Source organism: Fundulus heteroclitus, chromosome 22, assembly GCF_011125445.2.
Source record: "Fundulus heteroclitus isolate FHET01 chromosome 22, MU-UCD_Fhet_4.1, whole genome shotgun sequence".
NCBI lineage: Eukaryota > Metazoa > Chordata > Actinopteri > Cyprinodontiformes > Fundulidae > Fundulus > Fundulus heteroclitus.
In genome coordinates, this window is record NC_046382.1 from 19,483,215 (window position 1) to 19,498,332 (window position 15,118).

The following is a 15,118-nucleotide window of genomic DNA, read 5'->3' on the forward strand; positions in this document are numbered from 1 at the left end:
TCCCCACCCCCAACGCCCCACCCCCCAAAAAAGGCTGCAATACATCTCAATATGGTTAAAAAATAATCCCTCAGATGTGTCCTGGCTAGACAAATAACTGAAAATATTTGATATCAAGATTTCTGATTTGCCATTCAAACATAAAACAGCATGCATGCTTTAAGTATTTTTTTGAATACTCCTGACATCCTAAAAAAATATGAAAAAACTTTTCTTACTGGAGAGGTAAAGGTATTGAATACCTGGGACATATATTTGAAGGAACTGAGTTTACCACATTTGATAGATTAAACATGCAATATGGTATTGATAAAAATATAGTATTGATAAAAATTCTTAGAATATCAACAAATTAAATCTATAATAAAATCTCAATAAAGGTAGTTTACAAATTCCAATAAATGTATCAGTGTTCCTTGATCTAAACACCCATTTGGGGGCTCCCTGGGTCTTGGGGGTATGGACATTAACATCTCATGGCAGATGCTCTCCCCATTCATGGGGTGCATTCTGCTAGGGGGATGGAATGGGAGGTGGTGGGGTGAACCCTGCCTGGGTGTCTATTGTCGTATGCGGTGTGGGAGTTGTTTGAATGTTAGTGTTGAGGTGGGTTTAATTTATGGCTTCGTGTCCAGCTCCTTCTCTCGGTCCTGTTTCATGGGGGTTCTATACGGGTCAGATCTGCATGTTTCGGGCAGGCTGGCTGGCTAGAGTGTTAATTTTTTTTTTTTTTATTTCCCCTGGTCAATCCGGTGGATGGGCGGGTTGTTCTGTCGCCTGTCTCTGGCCCTGGGGAATATGGTGTCTGGTGACATTGTTGGCCCAAATTTATTTAAAATCTTTCACAAAGTTTTATAACACTTTCATTTATAACATTCTCACAATAATGTTATAAATGGGGTGGGGGGGGGCGGTGTGCTGGCACCTGTTTCTTTCCAGACGGCGTGGACTGCGCCGGGTACCCCCCTTTTTGGCCCTCCCAGTTTTAAATGAACTTGAGAACAACATGCAACAACATGACATTTGAGCAGGCAGAGGCCGGCTCAGGCTTGAGGGTTTTTGTTAGGATCTTAGCTATTCCGAAGATTGTGCTCTTCTGGACTGAGATGTCCGTTTCTCCAGTTATCTGTTGGAGCCACTTCTCCAGAGTGGGTGTTACCGCCCCGAGTGCTTTGATGACCACGGGCACTACTATTGTCTTCACCTTCCAGGCTCTTTCTAGTTCTTCCTAGAACCCGCAATATTTTCCCAGTTTCTCGTGTTTGTTTTTCCTGAAGAGCGAATTCTTAAGAATGCACTCTTCAGGACTGAGATGTCTGTTTCCCAAGGATGTGTGTGTGTGTGTGTGTGTGTGTGTGTGTGTGTGTGTGTGTGTGTGTGTGTGTGTGTGTGTGTGTGTGTGTGTGTCTGTGTGTCTGTGTGTCTGTGTGTATGCACCCACACTTGTCCCTTAAAGTGAAACAAAGAATGCCCATTTAAGACTACAATTCACTGCATATAAATCAGGGACAACAGCTTTGTTTTTTTAAATATTTTCCAAGTGAGGGCAGACAGAGAATAAATAAGCATTATTATGTAGAAAATGTTAAGTTTAGAATTAAAGTGTATTCCCCATTGGGGAAGGGTCACAAAAGGTTAGTAATATTTGATTACTCAGGCCAAAGGCTAATCTTTTCTTTAGCTTTGAGATGTACAACCGCTGCATACAAGAGCTGTAGATCAAGCATTAATAAACCATTTGTTTTTTATAAAACAGGAAAACTCTGGAATACTTAATTTTCTGTAGGAAAAAAAAAGCCAAATTTGTATATCTTTAAACTTTTAGATCGGTACAAATAGTACTGATAGAAAATAACTATACAGCATACACAACTTGCCACTTGCCTCAGTGTTAGATATGTGAGACATAAAGCAGTCACATATAAAGTTGTGAACAAATCACACTTACACACTGAATGCTATTTTAAAAAGTGCAGCAGAAACATGATGGAAACCATGAACATTTTAAAACAAGATAAATGCTTGTGAAAGTAAACTATAGTTGAACGTAATAGATGTGGCATAACATGTTTAGGCTGCCTATAGTATACCGTTTAATTACACTTAAGTTACATGTGCACTGTGTAGCATAATCAGAAACATACCATGATGTTTTTTCTTCTGTGGCATGAGGTTTTTATGTATTGAACAGTGATTTTTTTTTTTTTTTTTTTTTTTTTTTTTTTTTTTGTGGTTGGTCCTCTGATGCAGGATCCAGGAGTTTGTCTCCCTGATTTCCAGTGTTTAATATACAGGTGCTGGTCATATAATTATAATATCAGGAAAAGTTATTTTTTTCAGTTATTCCATTCAAAAAGTGAAACTTGTAAATTATATTCATTCATCACTGAAATACATCACTGGTATATTTTAAGTGTTTATTTCTTTTCATTTTGATAATTACAACTGACAACTAATGAAAACCCCAAATTCAGTATCTCAGAAAATTAGAATATTGTGAAAAGGTCCAATATTGAAAACACCTGGTGCCACACTAATCAGCTAATCAACTCAAACACCTACAAAGGTCTTTAAATGGTCTCTCAGTCTAGTTCTGTAGGCTACACCATCATGGGGAAGACTGCTGACTTGTCAGTTGTCCAAAAGATGACCATTGACACCTTGCACAAGGAGGGCAAGACTCAAAAGGTCATTGCTAAAGAGGCTGGCTGTTCAGAGCTCTGTGCCCAAGGTAGAAAAAAAGTGTACATAGGGATGACTGCACCTTGGAGAGGATTGTGAAACAAAACCCATTCAAAAATGTGGGGGAGGTTCACAAAGAGTGGACTGCAGCTGGAGTCAATGCTTGAAGACCCTGCACCCACAGACCTATGCAAGACATGGGTTTGAGCTGTCGCATTCCTTTTTATTTATTTATTTTATTCTTTTTTGCTGTCACATTCCTTGTGTCAAGCCACTCTTGAACAAGAGACAGTGTCACGGCGTCAGAAGTGCCTTGCCTGGCCTAAAAACAAAAAAGACTGGACTGTTGCTGAGTGGCCTAAAGATGAGTTCTCTGATGAAAGTAAATGTTTAATTTCCTTTGGAAATCAAGGTCCCAGAGTCTGGAGGAACAGTGGAGGGGCACAGAATCCATGTTGCTTGAGGTCCAGTGTAAAGTTTCCACAGTCAGTGATGGTTTAGGATGCCATGTCATCTGCTGGTGTTGGTCAATTGTGTTTTCTGATGTTCAAGGTCAATGCGGACATCTACCAGGAAGTTGTAGAGCACTTCATGCTCCCTGCTGATGATCAATTTTATGGAGATGCAGATTTCATTTTCCAACAGGACTTGGCCCCAGCACACAGTGTCAAAACTACCAGTACCTGGTTTAAGGAAAATGGTATCCCTGTTCTTAATTGGCCAGCAAACTTGCCTGACCTTAACCCCGTAGGAAAGCTATGGGGTATTGTGAAGAGGAAAATGCGATACGCCAAACCTAACAGTGCAGAAGAGCTGATGGCCACCATCAGAGCAACCTGGGCTCTCATAACACCTGAGCAGCGCCACAGACTGATCAACTCCATGCTACGCCACATTGCTACAGTAATGCTGGGAAAAGGAGCCCCAACTAAGTATTGAGTGCTGAACATGCTCATACTTTTTATGTTCATACTTTTCTGTTGGCCAACATTTCTAGAAAAAAAATGTTTGTATCGAATTAGGGGATTTCATTAGTTTTCAGTTAGAATCATCAAAATTAAAAGAAATAAACACTTAAAATATATCATTATGTGTGTAATGAATGATTATAATACTTAAGTTTCACTTTTTGAAAGGAATTACTGAAAATATTCAACTTTTTCATAATATTTTGAACTATATAAACAGCACCTGTATGTACACTAATCCTGTAATATAACCTCAGGCAGGTTGAAGACTTTTTATTCATTTAAAAACAATCTTTCTGCACATTAATGTAAAGGAGGGTTAGTTCTACATATGACAAAACATTTAATGCCATTTCAAATAGACTTCAGTATTTTGTTCTGCCAATGTTCTGTAAGAATTAAAACATTAAACTGTAAGTGCAAAATTATTGTACTAACAACAAAGGAACATGACAAATACTTTAAATGTATATGAAGAAATATCAGCAGCATCCTCAAAATAATTACGTCACTATTCATTGACAGCTTATTTACAACTTTGCAAAATAACACATAGGTTTTCACTATAAAAATTTTCCACTAACTTATAAGGAATAAACATTATGCAATAAGAATATATAATGCAATATTAATGGAACATATTAAGGATCTAAAGTCTTCATGAGAGCCCCAAACGTCTTACACATGATGGGGTATATTGGTAAAGAGCCCAATGAACTGGTTCCTGTTAATACTAACATCCTGTCACTTCATCCCGACAGTCAAAGAAGAAAGTTAAAAAATAAACAAAGTTTAAAAGTCTAAAAAAGTTTTCTAGATGAAAATCTGCACTGATTTTCAAAGACTTTGGTAATACTTCAAATCTAGTAATCCCAATCATTTGTTTTAATCATTTCAGAAAACTTACCTTTATTCCCCTTGATAGTTTATAAAAGTTAGATTTTTGCTTCCAACAACAAAAGAAACTGCAGCCCCCAAAGTTCATTGACATGGTTACCCAGCATGAAGGAAATAACGAAGGCACCCAGCTGTTGCTGTTATTGTGAACCCTTTATTGGGAATGTTTGTCTATGGTGCAAGGCATGATTGTGCTTTGAAACAATCCTTGCGTCTTTCTTGCAAAATCAATATAGGTGTTTCAGTTTACTGTTTATAGCCTTAAGTGCCTTTCTGTGGGTGTGTTTTGTTGTAGCATGTGTAGACTTAAAGAAAGAAAAACAGAAGCTGGAAGTTGCATTTAATGATCTCGAATAAGTAGTGTGGCCGTTTAAAAGCCAGCTACATATTTCTGCTGTATGTAAAAATGCTATAGCCACAGCTAATAGTGGCACTTTAAAAACACAAAAGCTGACCGATGAGAAGGCTGCATCAGTACGCTGCGGGTCTGACATCAGCTGCCTTCAAGCACTTGCACATCACAGTGAGAAAGCGATTGGTGGTATCATTTATACATAATGCATAAAAAAAACAGGCCCCTGGGTTGGTAACAGCTGTATGATTAAACATCGAGCTTATTTAAAATTTGTTTACCATTTTCCGCCTTCATTTGCAGAGCTGAAGAACTGGTCAAGGTGTAGAGGAGAGTGGAAAATAGGCTTCACTAGCCTGGTTACATGCGAAGACATTTCTATTCTCAACCCACTTATTTAGGTAACCCACTTTTTGGTTGCATAAAGAATTTAATTCTGTTCTCTTTGGATTTGGGAAACATAAACTGATTTGTCTTTTAGTTTTTATATATCCGTATTTGTTTGGTTTGCATTGAAGAAATTCTAATAAATAAATAATCTGCTGTAAGTTTTAGATATAATTATATTTAAAGTGTTTTTTTCTGTTTTAACGGTTTGTGTATGCAATTTAAGTTATTATTTTGCAAGATTTCAAAACAAAGCAATAATATATGTTTTAAGGGTTTCAGAAAGCTGAATTTAACTTTTGATCATAGTATTTCCATTTGCTTTAAGCACTCTCATAGAAAATAAAACTGGTGTGGCTGTGAGAGACTGGTCACTGGAACCAACCAAGTTTCAAATTGATTGGTACGGACCAATGACCGGCAAAAGTCAAACATCCCAATTTTATTTTTGCTGAGTTACCATTCCATGGTAAGAGCTACCAGGCTGTGCTGCCAGCACTTTGTGCGGGAGGTCGCAGGAAGAACAAAAATTTAACAGGCCATTAAAAAAGAGAATTTCCACAAGAACATGAATAACGTCTGAAGTTCATTCAGGTACAAGAGTAACACAGGAAATGTGATTTGTTTTATCTTTTAAATTGTTCAACTTCTGGCTCTCATTGAACATGCTGGATTCTGTAATGTTGGCAGCATTTTGGAAATCTCGGAGTTGGGGTAAACATCTATTTTCTCCAAAATATAGACTGAGGGCTGTTTTTGTTTTTTTATTTTATTTTTTATATAATAGCCTCAGCCTTCAGTGACTGCTCTTTCCAACTTCGGTGTGACATTGCAAAGCTTCTAATGTATATGAGGATGGCTATAAACATATGATTTATTTATTAATATATATATATATATATATATATATATATATATATATATATATATATATATATATATATATATATATATATATATAAATAATTGCTTTTGACGAAAAATCACAATTAGCTAAATCTGGTACTAGTGGCTCAGAGGTTTACAAAAGTTTGCACTTGCAAATCAGATGAAAAGGTCTGATCAGGGCATCCTAAGAAAAATAAACATTCTGAAAACCAAATTCTCCATTTATATTAAGATTTGAATAAACAGTTATTGTCTTTTTCAAACATTTTAAAGCCACAATACGTTTTTAATCTTAGTTTAATGCTAAAAACAAACAAGCACAGAAACAGTGCCTTGAATCTAATGCACAATAAATTCCGATCAATATTTTAAACTCAGAAGGTCACAGCTGTGTCACAAAACCTGCAGTCATATTGCATTTTCATTTGGGCGAGATAATCCTACACAGATTAAACCACCAATGACATCTGACATTTGATGTGTGACAGCACACAGATAAAACCACAGACAAAAACCCTAATCTATATTACAGAAGCAGTGGGTGATAAATTTTAAATAACCTCTTCTTAGAAACTGTTACATCTGCGTGGCTAAAGACAAAAGTCTCAACTGTGTCAGTCCAAACCAAACTTGCACTTGCAAAAAAGAGAGAGAAGACACTCATCATTTTCCAATTGAAACGTCAATCAAAGTTAGCTGAGTATCCACTGGGGATTACGCACAATTTCTTCTCCTCGGAGACAGTTACTGGCAGCTGCAGTGATCACATACTGTAGCTCCTGCCAGATGATGGAATGGCTTCATGGGCTCGCGCCTTGGGTATCTCTTTCTGTTCTCTGTCAAACAGAAGCCTCCAGTCACTGCTTAGTGGTAGAAGATGCATTACATTGCATTGACATTCGAAATAGTCCCCAAGGTGCTCCACTGGGGCTTTGACTGACAGACCAGCTTGCAAAGCTGTGTTGTCCCATAATTCACCAAACACGTTGTTCTCTTTGTGGTCTCATATGTCCCTGCGTGCTGTGAGTAGTGTTACTTGCTTTGTCTTACTTTTTTTTTTTCGCTTTACTTTGTCAGTTTCTAGTAATTGGAGTACCGTTCTTTTGTGTGTGTGTGTGTGTGTGTGTGTGTGTGTGTGTGTCATTCTCTGCCATGTGTTATTTACATGACAGACAATTTTGAAAACACAAGAAAATGATACAATGACTATGATATCCATATAGTGTTTTATGTCCATACCATCGGATTTCAGTACACAGTTGCGAAAATTCTCGCCTTGATGGGATGAAAACAATGTTGTCAAAAACGATAAAGCCAGTGTTTAAAAATGATATGTTGTACAATTTTTATGCACCTAAGATTTAAGAAGCTTTAAGTGTAAAGACTCAGTTTTAATAAGTCCCTCTGTCAGCTCACAGTTGTTTTAACCAAAACTTATTACACTTTAGCAGAATATGTGAAACTATTGAAGAGGCTTTTGTACCATAATACACCAAGGGGACACTAAGAACACAAATGTTTATTATAATGTACATTTATTAAATGTCACCTGTCTCTATACTAAGGTATTAGCACTTAGTTTTTAATATATAATAATATAATAATAATATGATATGACCCTCTTTATTGCCATTGCAGCATACATTCCAATGATATTTGTCATCTGCATTTAACCCATCCCTTAGGGAGCAGTGGGTATGCCATTGTGTAGCGCCCAGAGAGCATTCTGGGGCTAAGGGTTTTGCTCAGGGACCCAGAGTGGCAGTCTGCTATCTAAGCACCTAAGCCTCCATTCCCCCGTAAAATTAGTACCCTGACCAGGAATCAGACAAAGGCCTCTGCGGTGAAAGAACCAAATTCTAACCATTAGGCCACCAGGAATTAGGTAGGCGATTTGTGCCTATCATGTCACCTGGAATGTAAAAATAAACAGTTGCAGCAAAAAAAAACGTGTTTAGGCCCACAGAGTTAAAGGTCCTCCACCATACATATTCTATCTTTGCTTCAAACCAGACCCAGCTGGAGTGTTTGTTGCCAAAAAGCTCAACATATCTGAGCAGTAGAATTCAGTAGAATTAGCAAACACAAAATTTTTGTGTTTATGATAGTAGGACATAAAATGCTTTTTTTTTTCCTGAAACCCTTCCCAGATAACCACTTAGCCACATGTACATAGTATTTATGGTTGTAGTGAAGACTTGTAGCCCCAAGATGCCAGCCTTTGCTGTGAGGGGCTAATAGGCAAGTGTAGACAAGTGGTGTTTTTTTCTTTAGACATTATATTAATACACATCTGCCTTAAAGAGCGTGTTCTCTTATCTTTCCTGTTTCTGGGTGTGTCTAAAAGCAGTGGGCCTTTGTTATGCCATAATTACATCCCAGGGTAACAGAACAACACAAATTAATATTATTTATTAAAATGTTCTATTTAAAGTACATTAAAATATAAAAAAATACAAATCAACATTTTTACAGGCCTTGGGAGCAGTGGCAATAAGTTATCTGGCATAACAACAACGCGGTATTTTTTAGATGTGGGTAATAAATTGGTTCAAATTATAATGTAAAAAATGTTTTCTTTGGTGGCAGTTAGTGGCAGTTTTGTAAAAATATACTATTTTAAGCATTTATTAAAAAAATACAAAGACAGCTAGTTCTAATGATATGCAGAAGCATAAAGACCCTACTGCGTCCTTCACTAATGGGGATAAAAAACTAAGTTGGCAGTCTAAATATGGTTTTTCTATTGTATTTGGTGTTGTATACCACCTTGAGAAAAATAAAGAATAAAAAAACAAAGACCCTACTGCTCCTTTGTAGTCAAAAAGCACTGGTGGAGAGCAAGAGGTGGCTGTATGGAAAATCCAATTTATTTACGGCCAGAATAATCGACTAATCGAATAATTAAAACAAAAACAAAATGTATTCACTATTGTCACAAGAATAAAGAAAACTTTCAGTTTTGCGCTTAATCAGACTTTTAGTTGAACATACCATAGTCTCTCGAGCGCTGTTTACTTCAAAGTGGACACATTTTTTTTCACATTTTTAATTATTCAGCGGGGTTACCAGTTCACAAATACTTTGTTGTTGTACATAATCTGTTACTGAAGCAGCTCGTCACTAGCGAGGATGGTTTGTTTTGTCTCATTGTGGATTCTATAAGACCCAGTTGGTTGATTCCATTCAATTTTTTTATCCAGAAAATGATCCAATACCCCACAACCAAAGCAAGTAGAAAACCTCCTGCAGGCTGAATATTAGACTCCCAGGCTGCCTTAAAATATATGACAAAACATCCATGCTGATCTGCTTAGCTGTGCTGCCCCTCAACCCTCTAATGAACGAGGCCAAAAGAGCTCTTGGGCTTAGCCTTTTTCTCTTACCCTAACTTAACAACATGTCCCCAAACTCACAGGCTTTTTCTCACTCAAACACACACACATACACGCACACACACACACATACTGACACAAAAGCACAGCCATGCAAAGATACACACCCCAAACCCCAAACCACTAACCCTCAGACCAATCTGTCTGTGGCACTGTAGTATTATTAGACTTACACACTCTCAAAGGGGAAACAGTGAGTGCTGAGAGCTGGAAGATGAGATATGCTACAGGGGCTAGTAGTTCCATTAAAATGGCATTCACCGGGGCCTTTGTTATCATCGGCCTTGACGTTTTCGGGATGTAGTGCGGTTTGCTGATCCATGACCATCTCATCTATCTTTCAGGATTCGAAGGAAGTTTGTGTGAAATTGACACCAATGAGTGTTTTTCCAACCCATGCCAAAATCATGGGCAATGTGTGGACCAGGTCAATAGTTACAGGTAAAAATGTACTTTATGTCCTTCCATCCTTTCTTCCTTTATTATTTCATTCTTTCTCCACTTTCTTCTTTTCTTCCTTGTCCCCCACCACCATTGCTTCCTTGTGTCCTTATAGTTACCACTTCATTGTGCCCTTCTTTCTTTTCTTCCTTGAGTCCTACCGTTGCCCATTTCATTCCTTGTGCACTTCCCTTTTTTCCATACTTTTGTATATACTGTCTTTCTTCTTCACTGGACTCCCTCTTGTCTCATTTCTTTCCTTGATTATTTTGTTGTTCATTTTATTTACGTGTTCAAATTTGCATTACAAACCGAGAAGTCTGAAAAATAGGGATTTTTCTTTACCCCATGAACAATGTGCAGGAAACCCTGAAGTGAAAAAAGAGGTTAAGGTATTTATAATAACCTGAATTTGTCTCTCCTATATGTGCAGGAAACACAGACTTATTTTTCTCTGTCTTGAGACGAAATGTCAATACTAAATGATTTTTCTCTTCCAGGTGTGATTGTCAGATGGGATTTTCTGGCCTTCTCTGTGAGACAGACATCAATGAATGCGCCTCCAACCCTTGCAGCAATGCGGCCATCTGTCAGGACCTTGTGAATAAGTTAGTTTGCTTATTATTTAAGTTTTAGTTTATTCTTGTTTATTCCATTTTGCTTAGAATTTTCACCACAGCTGTTATTTATAATGTAGCCTTAAAAAAAAAAAAAACACTGTGTGTATCAGTAAGAAGCAGGCACAATTAATTTCATGAGTTTGCTTTGAAAGGCAAACAAACAAAATCATTTTCTAAAGCAAACATTTGTGGCCATGGTGTTTCTCTTCAAAGCGTTTTGCTTTATATAACAAGCCTGCATTCATCCTTGACACACATAAGCTTCCCTTCTAAAGACAGAGTGAATTCAGCAGGAACACATCATGTATCTAGATTGGTCTTTACTCCACCGGTGCTTCTCTCTGCTGTGCTTAATGGGAGCCCCGGGGCTTCAAGACTTAGTCGGACAGATGGGAAGAGAAGTCCCAGGGCCAATTTGAGTTCTAAAGGGTTTGTCTTCAGTTTGTCTCCCCGTCATGACTTTGCTCTCATGTCACCCGGCCTGGCTCAGAGCACTCCCCCCGGTTGCACAGTCCAGGGAGTTCACATCAGATGTGTTTTAAGGCTGCCTAATCCACACCCTCATCTCCATCTTCCTCTCCCTGAGCCAAGAAAGTCAATTTCTACCGTGGTGATGACTCACTCTTTGTGGCATTATCTTCAAACCCCGTCTTATGTGTACACGTCCTGTTTCTTAAGATAGTTTGAACCTGGCTGGATGAGAATGCTGCACGGACCAAAGTGCAAGCTGTGCAAGCTGTGAAGGCAGTGATTGAACTAGTCCAGCCTTAAAAATCTCCCCCTAATGGGCAACAGTTTGGAAAAGAAAATATAGTTTAGCATACTGCAAAAAATTGGATGAGATGTTCCTGGTTTTATTTAATCAAGAATATATCATTAAGTTTTTACCATGGAGGTGCCTAATTGTATTTTTTTTCTTATTAGCTTTAAAGCACAATAACTATCTCCTCTGAGATATGTGTTGATGTGATATTAAATTCACAGAGAGATCTGATTGAATAAGCTATATCAACATAATTTAAATGAAGATACACACAGGGAGCATTGCCAGCCCATTGTTAGTGTTTGCAGACTTACTGGACAACAGAGGGAAGCTGCACTATGCTCTCTTTTACCAGGTTTTAAACAGAAATAAATGCTCTATTTAATTAGTTCTGCACACCTTGAACTTTTGCTGATTTTGCTTTGCTACAAAGATTGAAGTAGTTACTAATTGTGAAGTGGAAGGAAAACACCTTTTTACAAAAAGAAGAAGAGAAGCTTTGCAATGTAATCTAAAGAGTCTGTTGAGCATTTGTAATCTGTCCGTCTTAGTTAATATCTGCTAGAACAACCTGCACTGCAATTACAACTTTTTAAGGTATAACAACTTTGTGCAGCTGAAGCCTGAATGTTTTATAGTTTTATAGTTCCCCAATTTACTTTTATTCATCTATCTATTTATTATTTAGTTATTTATTGCAAAAGAGAAAGTTCAGTCAGGTTGTATGACGGCCACCTGTGGATATCAGTCTTGAGACAGATCCACAGGTCTGAACTTTGACTGGGCCATTGTAAGACATGCATACAGTATGCTTTGATTATAACCATTCCTCTGTCTGGATGATTAGTGTCACTGGATGCTGAAAGGTAAACTTCAACCTAGTCTTAATTGTTGCGCTGCCTCTAACAAGCTTTCCTTCACTTTTACTTTACATTTAGCAGTACCCATGCTCTTAAAAAGAATCCTTACAGCAGGAGACTGCTACCACCATGTTCCACCATGGGGATGGTGTGTGCAGTGTTAATCTTCCACCTCATGTAAAGGTTTGCTTGTAGGCCAAGAGGTTAACTTTAGCTCTCATTTGAACAGAACACCTTCTTACATACCGTTGCAGTGTTGTCTACATTGCAAACTGTACACTTCTTTTTAAACAGTAGCTTTCTTCTTGCTACTCTGCCACAAAGGCCAGATTTGTGCCGTATATGAGTGCACGCTCGTTGAGATGCCCAAAGCTTGGGATACTGTTTTATAACTCATGCCACAACTTTATCCCTGACCTGCCGGCTGTTGTTCCTTTGTCTGCATGATGCTTTTTTATTCTCTAATATTCTTTAGCAAGCCTTTGGCGCCTTCACTGACCAGCTCTATTTTGAAAATATGTTTGTTTCATATTTAATTTTGTAAGTCTTGTGTCTTCTACCTATTTTTGCCGCTGCTGCACCCAAATTTCCCCCACTGTTGTGATAGTAAAGGTGTTTATGTTATATTCTGTTGATACAGAGACTAAATTACACACAGGTGGACACTCCTTGCTATTTAAGTGAAGGAAGTTGTTTCAGGAGGATTCTATTTTTCGAGTTCAGGATAAATAGAGTGGGAACAATATAAATTTACCACACTTTTCAGATTTGTATTTATACAAGATGTATGAAAAAAGTATAACTTTCCTTTAATTTCACAATTATGCAATACTTTGTGTTGGTCTAGCACATTAAAAAGTCAATGGTTTTAACGTTGGAGAAATAAAATAATTCAGAAGGGCTGTGAATACCTTTGCAAGGCACCGTACATGCAGTCTTATTACTTTTGAGGCTTCGGGTCTCAGCAGAATTTCACCTTTTTCCTTTATCGTTAAGTGTTATGACATCCTCCTCAGGTTTCACTGCGTTTGCCCTTCTGGTTATTTTGGAGTGTTGTGTGACCTGGATGTGAACGAGTGTGAAGTCTCACCTTGCCAACATGAGGGCATCTGTATCAACACGCCCGGAGGCTTCAAGTGCGTCTGCCGGCCTGGATACACAGGTACCCGCTTTGCCCTCAGGTGACATGAAGATCAATATGAGAGTCTAAAAAAGCTTATCATGATGGCTAGTGCAGCTGCACGCTATTGACACAGCTCTGACATAGATCTGGCTTAGTGTTTAAAAAAAATAAGAGGACTCATAATGCCTGCTTTTAATTAGCCTGCCTGCTGCTATAAGATAGGGTCTCTGCTTTTTTGAAAAAGCTAACCAGGTAAATTTATGTCACCTGATTTATCAGATTAAGGGTTATCTTTTAGTTAGCTTTATTTCAGTCTATCCGTCCATTTAGTTTAGCTGTCTACTGTTGGTTCATTCTAATCCATCAGGGCCATGTTCGGCTCGAGTAGATATTGGGGTATTTTACATCAACTATATTTGTGTGTATATATGTGTGTGTGTTTGCGCACCGGCCAAAGCTGATTCCTGTCAGGTACAGCGAAGATTAATTTCATTTGTCTTCCACACTGTATCATCAATTTATCCTTCCCCAGTGCAGAGAAGGGGGAAATCTCAGAGGAATTGCCACTCTAGAGAGCAGAACCTGACACGCATGGCCCAATTCCCACAGAAGGTGCTTTTTATTATTAGGCCTACACACACCATAGTACAAGTCATTTCTTTTTCTGTTACTCTAAGCTCATGTGAGGAAACGGGGTCCCCCAAGAGAGCGAACAGCCAGGGGATACAGGTTCGGATCGGCTCACACCAACCAGAACTCATATGAAATATTTGCCACTGTAACATGTGCAGCAGATCTATGAATCTATTGTTTTATTCGGTTGTAGCTGCATGTTCTTTTATTATTTGCCTAAAATTAATTTCTCCTTTGCGCGATGACTCAAGAAGAAGTATTTTAATTGAAACTGATGAAACATCTCTCTGCTTTGTTGGGATTATTTGCCGTGGTGACTTATAATGCTGTAACTCGTTGTGTCCCTTGAAGGCTTTGCCAGTTATTGAGTTTAGCCATCAGGGAATTTAAGGCAGAACCTTTTTTTTTTTTGTTTTTTTTTTTTTAAATGCTGCTAATAATTTCTACAATAGTAGCCAAAGCTGCTTCCTAACAAATCAGTCTGGTGCTCTGCCTGTTTACTGGTGATGCAATTAAGATGACACTTTTTTTAGGTTGTCTGTCTCATTTTTAGAATTTATTAAATAAAATCAAAGGATTTTCTTTTTACTCATATTAGGTTGGCCTCGAGGAAAGATTGACTATCTTTCACATTTAGGGATCATAATATTTTGTCATCTAGAGACTGGAGTGTTTTCCCATCCCAAGCTCGAGCTCAGTCAGTTTGGATGAAGTGTGTGTGTGTGTGTGTGTGTGTGTGTGTGTGTGTGTGTGTGTGTGTGTGTGTGTGTATACACACACACCTTGGGTTTAGGTCTGGAGGTTGACTGAGTGATTCTTACACATGAATAAAATTGGATCTAAACCATTCCATTATTATTATTATTATTATTAGTAATAATAATAATAGTAATAATAATAGTAATAATAGTAGTAGTAGTAGTAGTAGTAGTAGTAGTAGTAGTATTCACAATAGGCCTGTGGGCTTCCTGCTTCTCTGAATAATGTTCTCCTTGCTTTGCCTGCTAGTTTAGATTAGGCCTTATCTCGGGTGTGCCATACTCTTTCCCTTTTCAGATGATGGTGTGCACAGTGCTCTCTGATATGTTCAAAGCTTAGAATATTAATTT

The 15,118-nt window shown here is 37.9% G+C and overlaps 1 protein-coding gene across 3 annotated transcripts in view; it reads left to right on the forward strand.

Moving 5' to 3' along the window:
* eys (eyes shut homolog) overlaps window positions 1-15,118 on the forward strand; it is a 268,769-nt gene that overhangs the window by 103,814 nt on the left and 149,837 nt on the right. For all 3 annotated transcript variants that reach the window (XM_036126396.1, XM_036126397.1, XM_036126398.1), the window contains 3 exons: window positions 9,914-10,010; window positions 10,511-10,618; window positions 13,270-13,415. In XM_036126396.1, coding sequence (XP_035982289.1) covers window positions 9,914-10,010; window positions 10,511-10,618; window positions 13,270-13,415 — 351 coding nt within the window. The remainder of the gene's footprint in view (window positions 1-9,913; window positions 10,011-10,510; window positions 10,619-13,269; window positions 13,416-15,118) is intronic.